This window comes from Lepidothrix coronata, unplaced genomic scaffold, assembly GCF_001604755.1.
Source record: "Lepidothrix coronata isolate B3197 unplaced genomic scaffold, Lepidothrix_coronata-1.0 Scaffold244, whole genome shotgun sequence".
NCBI lineage: Eukaryota > Metazoa > Chordata > Aves > Passeriformes > Pipridae > Lepidothrix > Lepidothrix coronata.
The window spans coordinates 53467-72875 of record NW_016690424.1 but is presented as its reverse complement, the minus strand read 5'-3'; the positions used below and the strand labels follow the sequence as shown (position 1 = coordinate 72875).

Sequence of the window (19409 nt, the reverse complement as noted above, 5' to 3'; positions counted from 1 at the left end):
CCAGAGGCAGGGAGGAGACACATACACTTTCCACAAACACCATAAACTTCCAGCCCCAAAAAACACAAAGCAAGAGGCAGTTCTTTTTCTCCCTACCAGTCCTCAGGGGTATTTGAGTGTATCTATGAAGTTCTTGAACTAATGAGCTTAGACAGGCTTTCAACCATGGGATAAATATTACAACAAGTGCTGTAAATATTTTCATAGTGGAAACACAACTGTTTCACTTTCTTCCCAGAAGCAGCAAAAGCTACAAATGTGATTACATTGAGTTGGTAACTGAGGATAACTAATTAAATCCTTTTGTGTAGAGGAAGATGTTTCTGTTACATCTTGATAGAAATTAAAAGCAAGTAATTGAAGGAAAAGGTCACAGTTTAATAAATCATCATCTGAAATAAAGTAAAAATACCAGAAAACACCGTCCCCGTGCTTTGTGACATCAAAGCAAGGTGGGCAACAGTGAAATGGTACCAGTTATGTGAAATGAAACACAAACATCTCCTGAAGGGACGAAAGAAGGTGAGTGGGGGTTTGCTGGATTTCATGCCCACGTGCAGCAGCAAGAAGAACACATCAGTGGATGCCCCAATGTTATTATGAGTAAGTGTTCCCCAGGCACCTAGACTGGGAGCAGTTCTTACCTTCTGGCAGCCTGGGGTTGGCGTGGATGGAGTTGGGGTCCCCGTCCTCCTCGGGGTGGTACCGATACAGCGTCTGGGACTGCTTTGGGGAGGACTGGCTGCGGTCTTCCTGGAGAGCAACAGGAGGGGAGGTCGTTGCACTGAACTTCACCTTGGGGAAATCGTTTCCCTCGAGGGTTTCACTGGAAGACTTAGCCCAGCTCGGCTCTGTTAAATTCCCCTCTGTCAAGCCCTGGTACATGCTGTTTGCTGGCTCTTCTTTCCTGACGTGCTTTTTCATTTTAGAGTGGGGGGCTCTTTCTTGCTCACGCCTCTCTTTGTTCCCTTGCTTCCCCTTTGGTCTCCTCTCCAGCTCCTCTGGGTGCTGGGGGGTCTCAGTGGTGGCCGTCGTGTGCTCCACAGGAGCTCTGGTGGTTTCTGGTGCCTCCCTGTGCGTGCCTTGCCGGAGGGAGGCCGCGGTGGTGCGGGGCACCCTGCGCCTCTCGCCCCTCTCGGTCGCACCGCGCACCTCGGCGGGGCCCTGGGGCACGGCGGGGCTGGGGGGCACCGTCCCCTCGGGGGGAGGATGGGCCGGGGCCGGCACCGACGGGGCCACGCTGGCTGCCGGGTAGTCATAGTCCTCCCCCTGCTCCTGGCTGTCCTGCTCCAGGTGGGATGAGTAACTCCGGTACTTTTTGGGAGACTCCAGCTGCGTGCTGTCCCCCTCGGCCGCCTCCTGGTCGTAGCTGTAGGGATCGTCGTAGTGCCTCTCGGGCTCCCCGTCCTCGGCGTCCCCGGGGCTGGCCGTGTTCAGGGCGAGGGTGTCGCAGTCGGGCAGCCGGTAGCACATGAGCTCCCCGCCGGCGTTGGGGCAGTGGCACACCTTGCAGGGGGGCATGTGGAAGGTGTGCCCCGCCACGTACTTCTGCCCCTCGTGCAGGCAGCCGATCCTGCCGCACTGCGGGCACCCGTCCGCCGGCACCACGGCGTCGATGCAGTTCGGGGGCAGCTCCGGGCACAGCATGAACTGGCAGCTGATCTTGCCGCCGCCCTTGGGGCACGAGCACTCGGTGCTGCCGAAGTCCACGAAGTAGGACTGTCCCTCGGGCACCCTGCCGTTGGTGAAGCCCACGTTGAGGCAGTCGTAGTACTGGTAGCCCTCGCAGGTGCAGCCGTGCTGCAGGCACGTGGCGCAGCACCCGCCGGGCTCCAGCACCTCCTCGATGCAGTTCTCCAGGGCCGGGCACTCGGCGCCCGTGCAGTCCCGCTGGGCCCGGGCACTGCCCGCACACAGCAGCACCAGGAGCGCGGCTCTCCAGCAGCTCGGCTGCCCAGCCATGGCCTCTTCCCGAGCGCAGCCCCAGTCCAAAGGCGCACGTTTAGCGCTGGCTGTTTTCCTGCAGGGCTGGAGGTTCAGCTCCGAATCCGCAGCGGTTTCCTGAGTTACCTTTTCTCATGGATCCTGGAGTTATGAAAGAAAACTCTGTTAAAGACTATACTCGGCACATATCCTGCTAAACATTAGAGGTCTTTAAAACTTGGGACGAAATCCAACATCTGGAAACCGAAGGACAAAATTAATCTTAATGTCTTCCAAGCATTGTAGGCACTAAGTTTGGAGTTCCATGGTTCCCCCACCCCTATTTTGAAAAAGAAAGGAAGAAAAAACAGTTGTGACTGTTCTGTTTTGAATCTGTTAACAAAATGTATATATTTTTCAATAAAAAGAAGGCCTTTATACTTCAGCGCCTTTTTGGTAATCTTCCTAGCTAAAAGGATTTTTTTGGCAGAGAATAAGTAAATACACAGTTCTTCCTCTGCAGATACAAGCTTGAGATAATTATTCTTTATGTTTTAATTACAAATACCCAAATCTTAAGGAATTTTTATAGACAAAACTTGGCCCTGGGACGTGAGAATTTGTCTGTACGCATGTTAATACAAAATAAGGACTTTTTTCTGCCTCCTTCCCCCACTGAGCAATCTTTTGCACGTCAGTCTCCAGCATTAACAGTTATTTCTTTGCTCCAGCAGTGCTAAAATAGAACTTCTTTGTGTATTGTGGTTACTTTGTGGTTACACATCATATTAGCTATCCTGTAATACATGTTAGGGGCTGGATTCTCTGCTCACAGAGGTTGGCACAGCTCCACAGCAGGACTGTGGTGCACAGAGGGATCGACTCCGACTTCACTGGAGGACAGTGACACCAACTGAGGCTCTGCCACCACTGGCAACCACTTCTTTTAGTATTGACAACACCAGCAGTACTTTATAGTGAACTATGAACAGAATATATACATATATATATTTATATATAAATAAATTGGCATAATATCACTTTATTAAAAGGCCTTGAAGAAAATGGTTTGCTTTTTAATTACTAAACCCTTTGACCTTAGAAAAGTTTAAGAGTGAATCAGCTGTTGTCCTTCACATCAAAATTATGCTCAAAAAGCTACACAATTAACATGGAAAACCACTTACAACAACAACAAAAAATTGCCTATAGAATTTTATAGGACTAGTGATCTGATTGTTTTTCCAGAACCCCTCCCATCATCAAAAGAATAATGACCCTAAAACATTTATCTGGGGGGTAAAATACAGTCACATCCCCAAGAACAATAAACCACACATGCAACAGGAATGCTGCCAGAAAATCCATTCAGAAAGATTACTTTGCCCATTCAAAGTGGGCTTCCAACCAGTCTGCTCCATCCCTGCTGGCATGTGGCCAGGCCATGGGAAAAGCGTGCCTGTTCTGATAAGATATGGACAAACTGTGCTAAGAATTTCCACAGTTCTGCCCTGGAATTTCAATTACTTCACTACGTTGCACAGAGATATAATTCTTACAAATGTAGGTTTCCTATTCCTAATTTCAGTATATTTGCTGAATGTGCTAAAGGATAGTGATTGAAGGAAAAATAAAATTGTCAAAAAATACAATAATGGCTTGCAAGAGTCTCACTGTTTCAAAACTGTTCTCAAAACGGGGCTGTTTCTTATGAAGCAGAATTTTCAATATGTGGTGCTGAAATTAATTCTTCAGAACCCAGCCTGGGAATTAATAATTTATCCTACTTTCAGCAGCTTTTCCAGGTAAGCCAAATTTGTAATTGTTACATCACTTGAGCTGGGAAACAGTGAATAGAAGGACAAATACAGATAACTTCTGTGCTTCACAGAAGGATTTTGTCATCCCCTCCCACTGGTACCTCCTGGCTTTAGTGCTGCAGCACATATATGTCCCTTGGTCAAACTCCACAGTGGGAGCAGCTGAGCTCAGCTCTCCCCTGGCCCATATTCCCTCTCCCACAGCAGGACTCCCAGGATTAGAGAGCCCCAGCGTCCTGTTTGGGTGTCCCAGCCCCAGGTTTGGCCCCTCTGTGTGTGCACAAAAGCGGGGCACACGTGAAGGGTGAGCTTGTGTCGTCACCCCCTTCAGCCCAGTCAGCTCCTGCTGCCCCGGGGCAGCACAGCCCAGCAAGGCAGGGGGACCATCAGGACACCCCTGGGAGCTGTGCTTGTCTGCTCTGCTTGGACATTCGGATTTCCCAAAACTCCTCAGGCATAAACCTGAACTCCTGACAAGAAACCCCAGTGATCCCCTGTGCAGGAGGCCAGTCACAACTCACCTATAGCACGTTCAGGGGCAGCTGAGGGTTTACCAGGGGCAGTCCTGCCTTTGGGAAAGGAGCTGTTCCACTGCCCTCCCCTGGACAGTCACCTCCTGCCCCCCTCCCGCACACCCCTTTCTGTCCAAGGGTTTGTTTGCTTGTCCAGGTCACCTCCAGCTCTTCCTCTGTTCCCGTCCTTGCTCCCTTGCCTCTCGCCCACAGAGAGGCCCGGAGAGCTCTTGGCAAGTCCTGTCCCTGCTCCCACCTCTCACACTTTCTGCTCAGTGCCCTGTTCAGTCCCTCTGTACCCTTTGTCTTCCCACCATTTCCACATCCCTCAGCTTCTGGGTTTTCAAGCTAAACTGATAAGGCTGAAATCCTTACAAACCCTTTCTCTGTCAACACCACAACCTTCCCTACCCTCAGGCTCACTTCCCTTCATCAGAGGCTCCTTGTTTCTGGTGTAATGACTCCAACAAAAGCACCTCTTTTTATTCCTGTAAACCACTGCTGTTTTCCCTGTGCTTTCTCCATCTGTTCCCCACACCCATCGCTCCCCCCAATGCACAAACTTGCATATCAAAGAAACAGCCTCTACTTCAGGCACAGAGAAAAGCAGCTTTGAGTGAAGAGCACAGACAGGACTGCTGAGCCTCACTGAGACAACCCATCCCTCCTGCCAGCCCGTGCAGCCCATGTGCCTCTGCATCCACACCCTTCCCTAGTGCTGGGATGACTCTGGAGACGGCAGCTCTTTACTTGGTAATGGCATCAAAAGCTGGGGCTGTAAATAAAGGTGTCTAAACCTTTAAATAAAAATACGCTGTCCCTGAAGGATAGGGGAGTTTATAATTTGCTTCTATCAACGATTTGAATACTTCCCTTAATGTCCTTTTACACAACTAGGGTGATACACAAGGACTTCACTTCAATGAGAATTGGGTCTTCCTGCTCTTACCAGTGTCCTTCACCCACTCTTACCAATGTCACTGCCTTTTGCTGCTCCACTGAGGGAGATGCCACAACAAATTAAGCCCTGCACACTTAAAATAAAGGTCTTTCAAAGGCTCTGTTGAAAGCTTTACAGAGCTTTACAGCAAGGTAAACCCAAATGCCACCCACACCAGCCCTCATGCACTGCTTCATGACCCAGAAGGCTCCCACTGATGTCCTTTGTGGAGTTTGCTAACCTGTATATCCTCCTCTCCTTTGGTTCAATATCTGATCTTCTTGGCTTTACTGGGTTTTACTGGGCTGCTATTAAAGCAGTTGTTGCCATTCCTGTGCACACAGTGTGTCCCGAGCAAGGGAGGGATTAAGCAATGGATTAAGACTGAGTCCCTCAAAGCCTACAGAAGCAAACCTGTGAGGTAAACTAGCAGCAGAGGATGGTCAGACCACTATAGTTCCTTAGACCTTGATTCCTTCTTTAAAAATTATTCCCAGGAAATGCAAAGACACCTTATGGAAAACCTGCTTAAAAAAGTAAGAGTCCAAACGAGCATGAACTCCAGGCACATATCTTCCTGGAAAAGGAAAGGAGAATGCTTCACTTTGCAGACTAAACCAGCATCTGTGTCATGGGACATCCAAGGCTCAACAGCAGCAGCCATCAAAACTGTAACTAGTCCTGGCTGAAAAACATCATATTCCTGTCTCCTGGCAGGGGAAGAAAACAAGATTTCAGGATGCTTTTTTCAATTCCATTTGGGGCCAAAAAGTTATAAATTCTGACATTTTTGCAAAACAATATACTCTGAGTGATTTACTTCAATCAAAGCCATAACATAAAACTAAAAGGAAGAATGTTGACTTGATTAAAACTGTTCAGTCACATTACTCAAAAATGTTGATGAAACCAGCGTGTTCCCACAGAAGATCTAGACATTTTAAATGTGCAACTTCTTTAAATTAAGGGGAGTCTTTTATTGGGAGATTCTTTTTCCAGATGGTTTCATTTCAGTGCTGAACCAGAAAGCTTATTCTAGGTAGGCAGAGGTGACAGGAGGCACTTTCCTTCAAAGACTTCACACAGACACCACCTTTCTGTGAAGGTTGCCCCAGAGACGTGCAGGAGGTGTGCACATGTGGAAGAGATACTTCAGCAGCAACAGCACTCTGTCAAATGTTCACTGAACAAAAAGAGGCAGCCATTTATAAACAAAAAGCAATAAAGAGAATGAATTCAGAGCACTGTAGAGGACAACATCTGCATGAGAATCCAGTGACTTCCAGCCTTGAAGATGTACCTGCAGTTGTACCACAACAGGTTTAGATAGAACACCACTCTTCTCTATCCTGCCTCTCAATCCCCCCCTAAATTGCCATTTTTGAGGTTAGCAATAACAAAAATGCTGCTTTGATACATATCTTCTACTTTTGAAGAAGGAGCAGGGCCAGATGGCAGCCTGATGTGAGAGCAGAAGGTGTCAGAGCCCTCCTATGCAGGCACTGGGACACAGTCCCTGCTGGGTGTAACTGGGGGCAGCCACTGAGCTCGGCCAGGAACCTCCACCCAAGTTCCCTGCACACTAAGAAAGAAGCTGTGGGAAAGCCAGTGCAGCAGGGAGTGGACAAAGCAAGCTCATCAACCCACAGAGATGCTCTGAACAGTTCTCCTGGTCTCCCAGTGCCACCCAGTCCAAACTGGCTCTCCAGGCACAGGCTGTACATGACCAGGGAGCACACACAGCCCTGCTCTGTGATGGTCAGTGTTTTGGTGATGCTGAATCCCTTCTCACAGTGGTGAAGCACTGCAGAAAGCAGAAGCACATGTGCACACCCACCCCGAGGAGCAAGGAGAATGTATTTCCCCAGTCCCTGCATTTTCACACCTCTCCCAGCCAGAGCTCTGTGGCTGCTGCAGCTGCCAGCAGCTCTTCCCTGGCTGCACTCACAGCTCAGACTGAGGGAGGAAGAAGGGAGGGGATGGAAGGAAATAACAATTTAAAACAATCCCTCTTAAATGCAAGAGAAAATGGAAATTTGTGAGAGATCTTTCATGTATGAAAAACAGAAAAAACCCCTAAGCCCAGTAACTCCTGAGTGGGCTGTGCCAACCCATGGATTAGATCTTCCTTTCACACCCTCTCAATCCGGAAACTTGTGATCTCACCAGGCTGGAAGGGATTGCTGCTGGAAGGGATTGCTGTGGCTGCTCCAGGCCCTCTCCTCACAAGGGGAACTGCAGGGCTATTCACTGATGAATGAAAAGGGGAGAAGGGTTTCCTTCACTGCTCTTATGCAACATTCAGTGCCCAGACCTCCTCATCTCTGCCTGCTAATTAACGGAATTTGAGCCAAGCTCAATCCAGCCTTCTCATTTGGAGCACCTGCACTGGCAGAAAGAGCAGAGGGGTGGGATAAACCCCCATGTAAATCCAAATTCAGCGAGCTGCTTTTCCTTACCAAAAGCAAAGCACGAGATGCTTAGTCACTCTGGAGTTGTCAACACTCCAGTTCTTGGCAAAACCAGCCCGTGTTCAGCAGTCATGGCTTTTGCAGACGGTTTCCCTCAGCTTTATTCTCAATAAGAAATCAGTTACCATTACCCCCCTTGTCATGGAAAAGCTTTAAAAAATGGACATTTGGGAGTCCGGGGGATTATTGCTTAATTCAATAGCAAGCTCAAGAGTGGGACAAACAAGAAGCAAGCAGGATGGGATCAAAACTCACACTGTCTCCCAAAGTTGCTCAGATAAGACCTCCCTTCCCAGCAGAAGCGCCCCCGAGCCTTCCAGGACATTCCCCACCTCAAATCCAAACAGGAACCTGCCATGCTGCAGGAATGAAAAAGCATCCCCCGAGGTATTTCAGCTGGAGTAGCCAAGCATTAGCAAGAGTGACCAGGCAGCTCTGGGATGTGTCCTTCCAGAATGTGCAGCTTTTGAAGGCGTTTTGGAAGTCCTGGAGAGTGAAGGCAGCCTTTTTCCAAGGGAATGACAGGGCAGAGCTGAGGAGGGGAGAATCATGGCTTGGGTGTATTGTGTCAGTGCTCCCCCTCACCAAAGTAACAGGGCAGGTACTTGGCTCACTGAGGGGCACAGTGCCGTGTCATGGGATCCGCAGCAGCTCCAGAGTGGCTCAGGGGGAGTGTGGCAGAGGAAGGACTCACATGGGGAAGGAGGCAGAGCCGTCCCACCCCGAGCCCGGGGCTGGTCCCTGTCCCAGCTCTGACACGCTGGCACTGAGAGCTCAGCACGGGGCCGTGCAGGGCCAGAGCAGCTGAGAGTGCCAAGGGCTCTGCCACGGAGTCCCTGACAAACCAACCACGTTTGGATCCTCTGGCTGATGCGCAAGAGGCTCAGTATATCCTGGCAGCTGGGCCAGGGTCGCAGCTCTGCTGCAGAAGGAGCCAAACTCTTACTTTTGAGTGAAAATAAATGTGTTTGTTATTGATACACTTTTTTTTCCTTCTTCTTAAATCGCCAAGTTTCAGGTGACTATATATACTCCTCAGAAACACAATCAAATAATCCAGCTATTTCCACGCCAGCCAAAGAAATCTGGGAAAAGATTAAAGCAAACTCGGCAACAGCCACTCGAAAACGTTTCCCAAGGCGCAGCCAACAAAAACTTGTCAAAGCTCATAAGTTATGAACTAATTTGCACAGAGAGAGCTCTTTTGGCAGCAGGCAGGTCCCTGAGCTCCACAGCACCTCGAGCAGCCGCACACACGTGGAGGCATTCCCTGCCATGGGGCAGCCCAGCCCCGAGCCCTGCCCTGCCCCAGGGGCCAGCACCACTCGGTGCCTGGGCTGTGCTGAGCACTGTCAGCACTGCAGGCTGCTCGCAGGAGGGAGGGAAAGAATTTGTTCTCATTTACTTAAAGAGCTGCACTCCTCCTGCTCAGGGAGAAAAATTCCTAGTTTCCATGATGTTCCCCCATTATTTAGATACTTTTTGGTGGGAAACTCAAGCAGAACACATCCCTGTACAATCTCACAACTGTGCTCCTCCAACACATCATTTCAAGGTCCTGGGTTATATTTCTTAGCCTGCTTGCTTGCTTTTCCTGATTTTCCTCCAGGATGCTCCAGCCTCCTGTCCCTTCCCACTGTTTCACAGAGCTCACATTTGCAGGGCTGCTGCTGCCTCTCACCAAGGAAAAAACCTGCTGCAACCTCAAGGGCAGTGGCACACAAACCCCGAGCGTGTCATTCCCACTCCCCTTGTGACCCCCTCTCCCCAGTTCTTGTTTCCTCAGTGTGAAACAATTAAGATGCAGTTTCATAACTTAAAACTCTCTGTAAGCAACAGATTTAAGTTTGGGGGTTTTTTGTTTTTTTCATAATAGTCTTATGCACTTTGAACCCCACTGCCCTAAGCAGTGACAGTAATACAGATCTTTTGTTGGGAAACGTGTTGGTTGGAACATCTGGACACTACCTACCTGTTTCAGGCAGCTCTTTTGGAACAGCTGAAACTGAAAATCCCTCCACCCCCACTCTAAAATCCAAATGAGGCAAAAGAAAGCCTGCAATTTAAGTGACAGCTTAGCAATGGCCTTTCCTGCCCTGTGCGCTGCCATGTACCAATTTGGAAATAATTAACAACAGTTTTCATTCAGGGAAGGCTGAAAGGAACTGCAACCCATTTTTCCACCAAGTACCTGTGAGGCAGAACTGCTCCCAGCCAGAGGAGCAGCAGCTCCTCCATGGCCTGTACCTCAGCCTCAGAACTGAAGAGCTGGATTTGAGACTCTCCAGAGTAACTCACAGGGGTTTGCTCCAGCCTGCCAATTAATTCCAAATGAGCATCAAAACATCAATGCAGTAAGTTTGCAGTAAATAATTTTTCAGTAAATGTGTCCTGACTCTGTCATTACCATGATTAATGGTGAAACTCTGCCTGCTGATGTGGAGACAATAACAGGAGCAGTGCAGAGAGCATTTGATCATACCCTGCTAATTTGGTTCATGGTTTCTCCTCGACAGAGCTCTGTCAATGCATCTCCTTTGATCCACAACACATGCAGTTGCTGCCTACAACCAAGATTTCCCTAGGAAGAAACTGTGAATCTTGACGCAAGGCACAATGGTTTTTCACAATGTTGTGAAGTCCCCAGAAGGGCCCAAGATCAAACTCTTCCTTCCTGACTCAACAGGATCCAAATCTGTCCCTCAAGAGAGTAAACGTGCTCTCAGCAACCAACTGTAGCAACAAACCAACTCCTTTCATTAGCTGTGCACTGCTCCACAGCTGAGAAAATACAGCCTCCTCTCCCAGCTGCACAACCTACCTGGGACTCGTGTGACAGCAGGTGAACTTTGCACACCCACGGTCCTGCCTGTGCTCTGGCTCTTAAATAAATAACCCTCAGACAGCACACAAGGCCATCCCTTTGTTCCATACAGAGAGGGCATTCTCTGCCCTGTTCTTCAGGAGAAAGGCTGGGGGGAAAAACTGGAGAAGGAAGACCCCTTAGCTCAAATTTCTCCATCCCTTGTGATTCCTTTCAGGTTTTGGAGGCATCAGTGCTGTCACTTCCACCTCCACCTCACACATCAAGGGAATATCTGTCTTGAGCCACTGGGATTGCATTTGCTTCATTATGTTAAGTGCTCTCAGAATTTGCAATTTATAAAGTTTTTAGCCCTTTGTGTAGCCCTGAGCACATTATCACTGCTGGAATAATCCCAGTTCTGTCCTTGGCAGTGCTCCTGAGAGTTTGCTGGGCTCTAATCTGGACAGAGAGTCTTCCTGTTGAAGGAAGGGACATGACTGACACTATTTGTACCTACAAGGCTTATCTGAAGCAAGCCTGAACCAAAGTCTTTGGGTTTCCCTGCAGGACAGGTTGCATAGGACCTCTCCTGGCAGAGCCAGGCTGTGCCTGAAGCTGCACCCAGGATCCACAGCTGTGGATGCATCTCCCACCAAAAAGTGCCACTGGTGTCACCTCCTTTACTTTGCCACCTCTCAGCCTCACTTCTTGATTCCTCAATCCTGTGGTTTTCTACAAGCCATGAAGGAGACAGGATTTAGAAATCAACACCTCAAAGACAGGCTGTGTTAAGGATCCAGCCGTGTAATTCTGCATTGAAAAACATTCAGTTAATTAATCCAGTTTAGTATCTGGCCACATATTCTTTGTTCTGAAGAAAAGGAACTTGGATTTATTTCAGCACTCACACACACACCCTCTCTCCATCCATGGCCTCCATGGACTGCAGACAAGAGCATATCTATAGTAAATGTAATGGATGTACCATCATATTGGATGGCACAATATATTCCCAATTATAAATTAATAAAGTCCGGAAAAAGCATTAGTGATCATTCCTCGGGAACAGTTTCCTCTCATATGGTGACAAAAGAAAGGCCCTATTAGAGTTATTATATATACCAATTAAATTCTTTAGCTAAAGCAAAAAATTATTATTTTAATGGAGGAAAAAGTAGAACATTTGGTTAAAATGTTCTCATAGAAATGTTAATTACCACGGGCATTAAACAAATGGAAATCAGAGCCTACCATTTGTTGAGCGCTTTGAGAAGTTTTAATGCAAAAACTGTGCTGGAAAGAAACCTTCAATTTTTCCTCATGAATGAAAGCAAATCCCCGTAAATGAAGCTGCATCTATCATGCTGCTAATCAGTCAGCAAATGCAATCCATCAATCCAAAGTGTCCCTGCACAAACTTTCCATAAGAGATAATGGAATTAATTTGGTTTGTTGGATACCAAACTGTGGAAAGATGCTATTCCACCTCGGAGCCCATCACTTAGAGACAACAAGGCTGCCAGATGTAGCTCATGGAAGTTACACCGTACTACCTCCCATCTCCCACCAGGGGTTTATCCTTCACTCATCCTCAAAGGCTGTGGAGAATTGCCTGACAGTTCAGAGTTGTGTGACTCTCACTTTTGGAATATAAACCACCCTGTGCCTCACTGGCTGGGCACGAGGCTGAGGAGGGTTTTGCTCCTCAGTGTCCTGTGAGCCCTTGAGGTGATGGGATGAGCAGGACGAGGTCCAGGCACCCAACACACACTGCTGGGACCTTTTACATCTGCTGGAACTGCACTGCACAGGATATGCTGAGCTGGAAGGGACCCACAAAGACCATCCAGTCCAACCCTGGCCCTGCACAGGCCCATCCCCAAGAGTCACCCCCTGTGCCCCAGAGGATCATCCAAACCCTCCTGGAGCTCTGGCAGCCTTGGGGCTGTGCCCACTGCCCTGGGGAGCCTGGGCAGTGCCCAACCAGCCTCTGGGGGAAGAACCTTTTGCTGAGATCCAACCTCAGCCTGCCCTGACACAGCTCCAGCCATTCCCTGGCTGCTGTCCCTGGTCCCCCAGAGCAGAGCTCAGTCCCTGCCCCTCCTCTGCCCCTGCCCAGGCAGCTGGAACTGCACTGAGGTCTCCCCTCAGTCTCCTCTGCTCCAGCTGAACACACCAAGTGCCCTCAGTGAACTCACATGGCTTCAAATCAAGGCCTTTCTCTTGATGGTGTTGAGCTCCTGCAGACTCAGCATCTGCCAGAGAGGTTTGGATGGGCAGTGCTGTGAGCCCCATTTATCCTCCAAGAGATGCCAAGGCAAGGAATGCCAGCTCATTTGCTGAAGTCTGGAATCTAGAGAAGTGTGGCAGGGGAGGCATCACACTGGTTGTCTCGTTCACTTCTTCAGTGATAAGACCTGCCTGTTCTCTTCCAGGCAGCAGATTTATTTATAACCAAGCTGAAAGAGATTTGAAAGTACTTAGGGGTCGTCATAAAATGAAAGGAGTGCTTGCTACCCTGAAACTCATAAAAGCAAAGTTATGTAAAGGAAAAAAGTATTAATTCTTGCTGAAGGATTCAAAATAAACACACACAGAAACATAAATACACATATTTCTTGCACTCCCTTGGCATCCTTTTGCTAAGGAAGGTACACAACTCTTTTGCCTGCAGCACATGTGGAATCCTGGATCTTGACCTTTGATTTAGGCCAGATCCAAGTTGTCCAAGGTGTAACCTTAACTTGGAGGAAGACTTCCTGGAGATCAGAGCACTGGTTTTTTCTGTATCTGCAGAGAACCCCCAGCTGACATACCCAGTGATAGTTTGCTGAGTGTCCAAATAGACTGTGACACCTGCCCTGAGATGCACGGGTGCAGTTCTCATGTTCATAATGATTTGTGGTTCTGTACCATATTTAATCTACAAACCAGAGTGATATTAGAAAAGCAAGTCTTGTTTACTTTGTAAATTATCCACTACATTTTCTATTTCCACAGGAAGCCAGTATGATCTGCTGGGTAAATACACAACCCATACTCCTGAATATTTTAAGATCATTAACTAATGCAATAACTTGGCACTACAGGCAGAACATTTTTTTGATATTAGACATCTCAGCAATGCAGAAACACTGACAGTGCATTGACAAAAAAAGCTGATTGAATATTTTTATATTTTTATATTATCTTATACAGGTACATATGATTTAAAGAACAAGAATAGTTCTTTTCCTTTCACAACATCTTGGTTTCATTGAACACACCAACAAAACTGTAAATTCAATCTGATTTTCATCACAATGAACAATATTCCACTACAGTGGTGTTGATGAGTGCACACAAATTGTTTGGTCTTGGCACATTAAAATACATATATCTATTTTGGACGATGATCTTCTGAAAGGGAAGGAAGTTATTCAATTTTCCAGCTGAGGAAATTCTACAATTAATGCAAGGGGAAAGAATAATTAACACAATGGGAGAAGAAGGAGCTGGTTGTCCCTCCTTCCACATTAGTTATGCACAGTCCAGCACATGACCGGGAAGGAAAATTAAGGTGGAAGAGTTGCTGATATGAAAAAAATGAAATCAAGTTTCCCAGAATCACAGAACACTTGGTATTTAAAACAGGAAAAGAGAAAAAAAAAAACAAACCAAACCAAACACCAAGGAAAGTAAGGGAAGTGCAATGGGAGGTTTTCCAGCTTTGCAGTGCTCTCTCAAATCCCCTGTCAGGGCTCCCCAGCGCGAAGGTGCAGCCGCCCGGCAAAGAGGCACCTGCAGAGAGCCTTCCTGTGGCACGACCCCACCTCACCCCGGGGGGCTGAAACGCTCTGGCAGCCCAGTCAGACGTGCACACCCAGCCCTCCGACTCGGGAGCCTGGGACAGGCAGGATTTGCACTGCATTGCCCCGAGTGTGAAGTACATCAGCTCTGCAGAATCACTTCTGAAGGCAGCGGCTGATCCGGTGATCTTGGGTGTTCAAAGTCCAAAGAGCAGGAACAGAACAAAGAGAACCAGGGATTTCAGCTCTCAGAAGATCACAGGGGCAGAATAGGTTCAGTTTTCTAGAAGTCACCTCACTGATGAGGTTTACTCTAGAGTCAGTGGAAGGGTGGGTGAAACTTCAGAGGGCAACACTATCACCAATAACCTGTTTGGGATGGATGGATGGATGGATGGATGGAGGGATAGATGGATGGACTGTGCTTGTCTTTAGCACAGAATCCCAGAATGATCTGGGTTGGAAGGGACCTTAAAGCTCCCCCTGTTCCACCCCCTGCCATGGGCAGGGACACCTTCCACTAGCCCAGATTGCTCCAAGCCCCGTCCAGCCTGGCCTTGGACACTTCCAGGGATGGGGAGTCCACAACTATGTACCATAGAGGGATCTTACATGAATAGTTGCCTTATTTTCAGGTAGATAGAGCTGAAGAGCCTGTGATTTTTCAGTTTGCAAAGGAGAACTCTACAGGGAACACGAACAACATTTACAGAATTGTAAGGAACACAGATAAATTGAAGGGGATATTCCTTCACCAAATGTGCACCACAACAGGCCAGAGGCCAGGTAGGAGAAATCAGTCATTCCCATGAGGGTCAACTGGAAGAATCCCAGAATTCCAAGTCTGGCCTACCAAGACTTCCCATTTGGGATGTTTAACCAAAATAAGTGTTCACCTTTAAAATAATATTAAGCAGTATCTTCCCACATTACCTACCACCTCAGCCCACAGGCACTGCTTTTCCTTCAGTAGAAGATTTTGAGTTGTTTGACTTTATCTTTACACAAATGCTGTTCCTTTCTTACAGATGGATATGATCTGCCGAAGACCTGGAACGTTTTATCCCACAGCAAAACTCATTCAAAAGTACCATCTGTTCCTCCTGCAGGGGCACAGTAATGCCAGAAACTGTTTAACATTCCATAAATTAAGACCATATAATGGATAGCTCATTGTTAAAGTGAAGTGAGGAATCGTTTGGAACCTGATGACAGACATTTTGCTGGGCTTTTTCCTTAAAAATAGTATCCAATGTATTATTTTTAGTTTGCTTCAAGAACTTCCCATTCAACATTAAACAGCAAAGGTGGGTCACAGTGTAACCTTAACAACTGCCTTTATCCCCACTTTCAGCAGGATCCTTTCTAATAACTTCAGGAGGAGGCTTGGAGTGGGCCAGGGATTATAACAAATTCACTGCAACACCAAATTCTGTTCTCCTTTCCCCTGCTGTGTGTCTGTTGTATATGCAGGATACACTTCCCAAGAGAACAGAATCCAATCTTCAAGTTTAAGAGCCATTAAAATATGTCTTATTTTATAGATGTTACACTTATTACACTCACACACAGCTCCCTACTCTGCCTTTCACTTACTGGTCAGAAACCTCAGCCAGAAATGAACTGCTTTTGCTATTCCTTTCTACCCAAATGCCAAGATATTTAATCAATAAAAAGGCTGGACATAAAGTCCTGCTATGAGTTTGTGTCATCTGAGTCAACATTAAAACAGCCTTCATTTGCCATTCAATCAGAGAAACCACAGAATAAAGAGGGGAAAAAAGTCTACAGAAAAAAACCCCACAACCACACACAGAAAAAACCCCCAACCAAAAAACCCCACATACAAAAGAAATCAATAGTGCTTAATTGGAAAAAAATGGCATTCTAAAATCCTCCACCCAGGAGTGGGATGCAAATGGCTCCGTGCCTGGTTCTTGGGGCTTCCTGGGGACAGGCAATCCCTGGACAAGCAGCTCTTGTGTGAGCTGAGCTCCAGCTCCTCCGAGCAGGGAACCACCACAGACCAGCCTGGCCAGACCCCTCAGTGCCACAGATCAGCACATGGCACTGGCACACTCCAAGTGATAGGAGAGATCCTCTGAAAATTCGCTTATTTCAGCCCATAAACTCATCATTTAACACCATGTAAGTGTATATAATTATTACCATCTCTTTGTGAAGCTCCCACACTGCTATAATAAAATCCACAGAAGAAAAGCACTTTTAGCCCACCCATTCCTAATCCCAGAGACAATGCCTATATTTTTCCATCACATCAGATCCTGGACGGTGGGGGAAGGGCAGGAGTGGCGAGGAGAGGGGGAAATGCAACTTGAGAAGTGGTAAGTGTGTCAAAATCTAAATTACTTGGAGATATTTTGCAGCACAATCCTCCTTTATGCCTGTGCAGCTCGGTTCATATGGCTCACATTCAGCCTGTCACAGTGAATCATTGCTACTCCTTGACTTACATTAACAAAAACAAACCCAACTTTCGCTCCAGCCCGTGAGGTAAAACCCTCTCCGAATTCCCAGTCAAAAGGCCAGAAGCAGCATTAAAAATAATTGGTTTTGTAAGAAGCTTGCTTTGAGGAGAAGGCAAAAAAAATAAAAAAAATAAAAAAGCCCGTGAAGATCTGACTAATAGCACAAACATGTGTTGCTTATGGAGTATTTTGCAAAAAAGCAAAAAGCTTTGTCCACGAGCGGAGTAGACCCAGCTTTAGCAGCCTTAACTAACAAAGCAAACCCTCCCCTCTCTACTTAAGTCTTTAAACGGTATCAAACGGAAGATCTTTAACAAGAGCTTTAGAGCCCGACGAACAGTTAGAAAGTAAAGCTGGAAAACTAAGTTTAAAACTCAAAGCGAAACCCAGCCAGATACAGTCTTTGCAACTAGCAGAATACAAGGCACAAAGCAAAGCCAGCACTCAAACAAAGTTATTTTACGCTTCTCCCAGTAAATCTGCAACAAATGTCCAGTGAGGAAGGATTTCTGCTGACCTGTGGATGAGCAGCAATGCAGATGTGGTGAGTTCTCCTGTCACCTTTTGTTCCCAGCCATGTCAGCTGTGCTCTGCTCCAAGTGCTGCTCACACTCCCAAATCCCCTTTTCCAGCTCTATCTTAGGAACTGCCCAGATTTTGTAGTGTAATCTGAGCAGGGAAGTACCATGTGCCTATGATATGGTTAATTCACTTTTTACCCCCCGCAATGCCTAAGGAAGCTGCTTCACATTTCAAAGCCCAGCCTAGGGCTGCCTGACCCAGGTACAGCCAGGGCAGCGCTGGGGCTGCCTCTTGCACTCCAGGGGGCCCCCAAAACGGCTCCTTCCCACCTCCCAGGCCCTGGGCTGGGGGATTCAGGGGGCTGCTGAGGCCCTTGTGTCCCTTCCCCGGGTGCCCAGCGCTGAGGGGAGCAGAGCCCAGCACAGAAGGGGCCAGCCCTCCCTGCTGAGGGCACCACCATCCCCATGGCCAGCACCAAGGATTCCACTGAGGGAGCTCTGGTGAGGCCCCTTGAGACCCAGCAAAGCCCTGGGCATCTGGTCTGGGATCTTTGGCAATGCAGACATTACACAGGTTGGGCTGCAAGAGTCCCATCCATTCCTCTCCAGTGTTGCCACCAGTTAAGTGAGAAACACTCTCCATTTCTTCTGCTAACAGAAGACACCTTTCTACTACCAAAACAAACAAACAAAAAACCAACAGAAAACAAGCCTCTGAACTTGGTCAATTCATTCTTCTCTTAATATCCTTCTACAATTATCGATCTCCTTCTGTTTGAATTTGCAATCACCATCGTGCTTAAGGATGACAACACTACACTTCAGAGGAGGAAATGCCTCTTGCTCCCAAATTCTGCACAGGGAAGAGTTAAACCAGTTGTGAAGCTGTCAAGCACACACACACACACACCCACACACACCAGAGAAGCTGCAGAGAAGGACAGTAGTGCTCAAATCCTGTCACCCAGCCACACCATGAGTTCCTAAACAGTGTGCACCAAACCCAGGGGATCCCAACCAGCACCAGCCTGGTGGAGGTGTTTCCTGAGCAACAAGGGCGAAGTGCAAACTGATCGTGGTTGGGCTATTCCCAACGTTCTTGAAAGCAAATTCCAAGTAATCCCAATGTCAACAATGTCAGTGACCCAAGCACAGTCAGGGAGGCTGAGGGAGCCCCTCCTGGCAGCAAGAGGGGAGGTTTCTGTTACTCCCTCCACCAGCCCCAGGCAGATGGGGGGAGCAGCTATAGCTGCTTTGGAACAGCCAAGAAAGGGCCCCTAAAAGAGATTAAAGGGAAGAAACAGTCAGGGATCTTGGAAAAGGAAGGATGTAAGACACAAAGACGGCAGAAAATAGGAAAGCTTTGGGGGAACTTTAAGTCTTGGCCAGAAGGCGGCAAAGCAATTTCGTGTAAGGAACCTGCTTTTTAAATTCTTGGCCTTGTGTGTAACACCTATAAATCCCTTGTGTAGGATTTCTAACGATTACATTCTGCATCTGCCAAGTTTTCCTGTCTTCAAACTCTAGACTTCTATTCTAAAGCAAAGGTGAGAGTTGTATCTTCTCCATTGCATAATTTACTAAACCCAGTTTTGCCTGAAATTAGCATGTGGGTAAGGTAAACCTTGAAATAATGCAATATATTGGACTATTTCAGAGAAAAATATATATTCTTCAAGCCTGAATTCAACATCTTAGCTCAGAAATTTGATCTTGACCAGTAATAATGACAATTGCTTAAAAAAAAAGTAACAAAAAGGAAGTGAAGTGACCTCAGAGGTTAAGAATTGAGGCCAACAGCCATCTCTCTTGCTGGCTGTGTTTATATCATGGAATTATGGAATGGTTTGGGTGGGAAGGAACTTTAAAGCCCATCCAGTCCCACCTCTGCCACAGGCAGGGACACCTTCCACTAGCCCAGGTTGCTCCAAGCCCCGTCCAACCTGGCCTTGGACACTTCCAGGGATGGGGCAGCCACAGCTTCTCTGGGCAACCTGTGCCAGGGCATCACCATAAGGAATCCACAGCCTGTCCCTCTGCCAGGCACAGGCACCATCTCCACTGTGCTCCAGCAGTGCTCCGTGGTCCTCACCCCCCCACCAGGTGCCTCATCCTGATTTATGTGGGTGTCCCCATTAT

General features: G+C 47.5%; 1 protein-coding gene across 2 annotated transcripts in view; it reads right to left on the bottom strand.

Annotated features, from left to right (window-relative positions):
* FBLN2 (fibulin 2) overlaps nt 1-19409 on the bottom strand; it is a 109681-nt gene that overhangs the window by 73775 nt on the left and 16497 nt on the right. For both annotated transcript variants that reach the window (XM_017834904.1, XM_017834905.1), the window contains one exon: nt 645-2085. In XM_017834904.1, coding sequence (XP_017690393.1) covers nt 645-1962 — 1318 coding nt within the window. In that variant the 5' untranslated portion in view covers nt 1963-2085. The remainder of the gene's footprint in view (nt 1-644; nt 2086-19409) is intronic.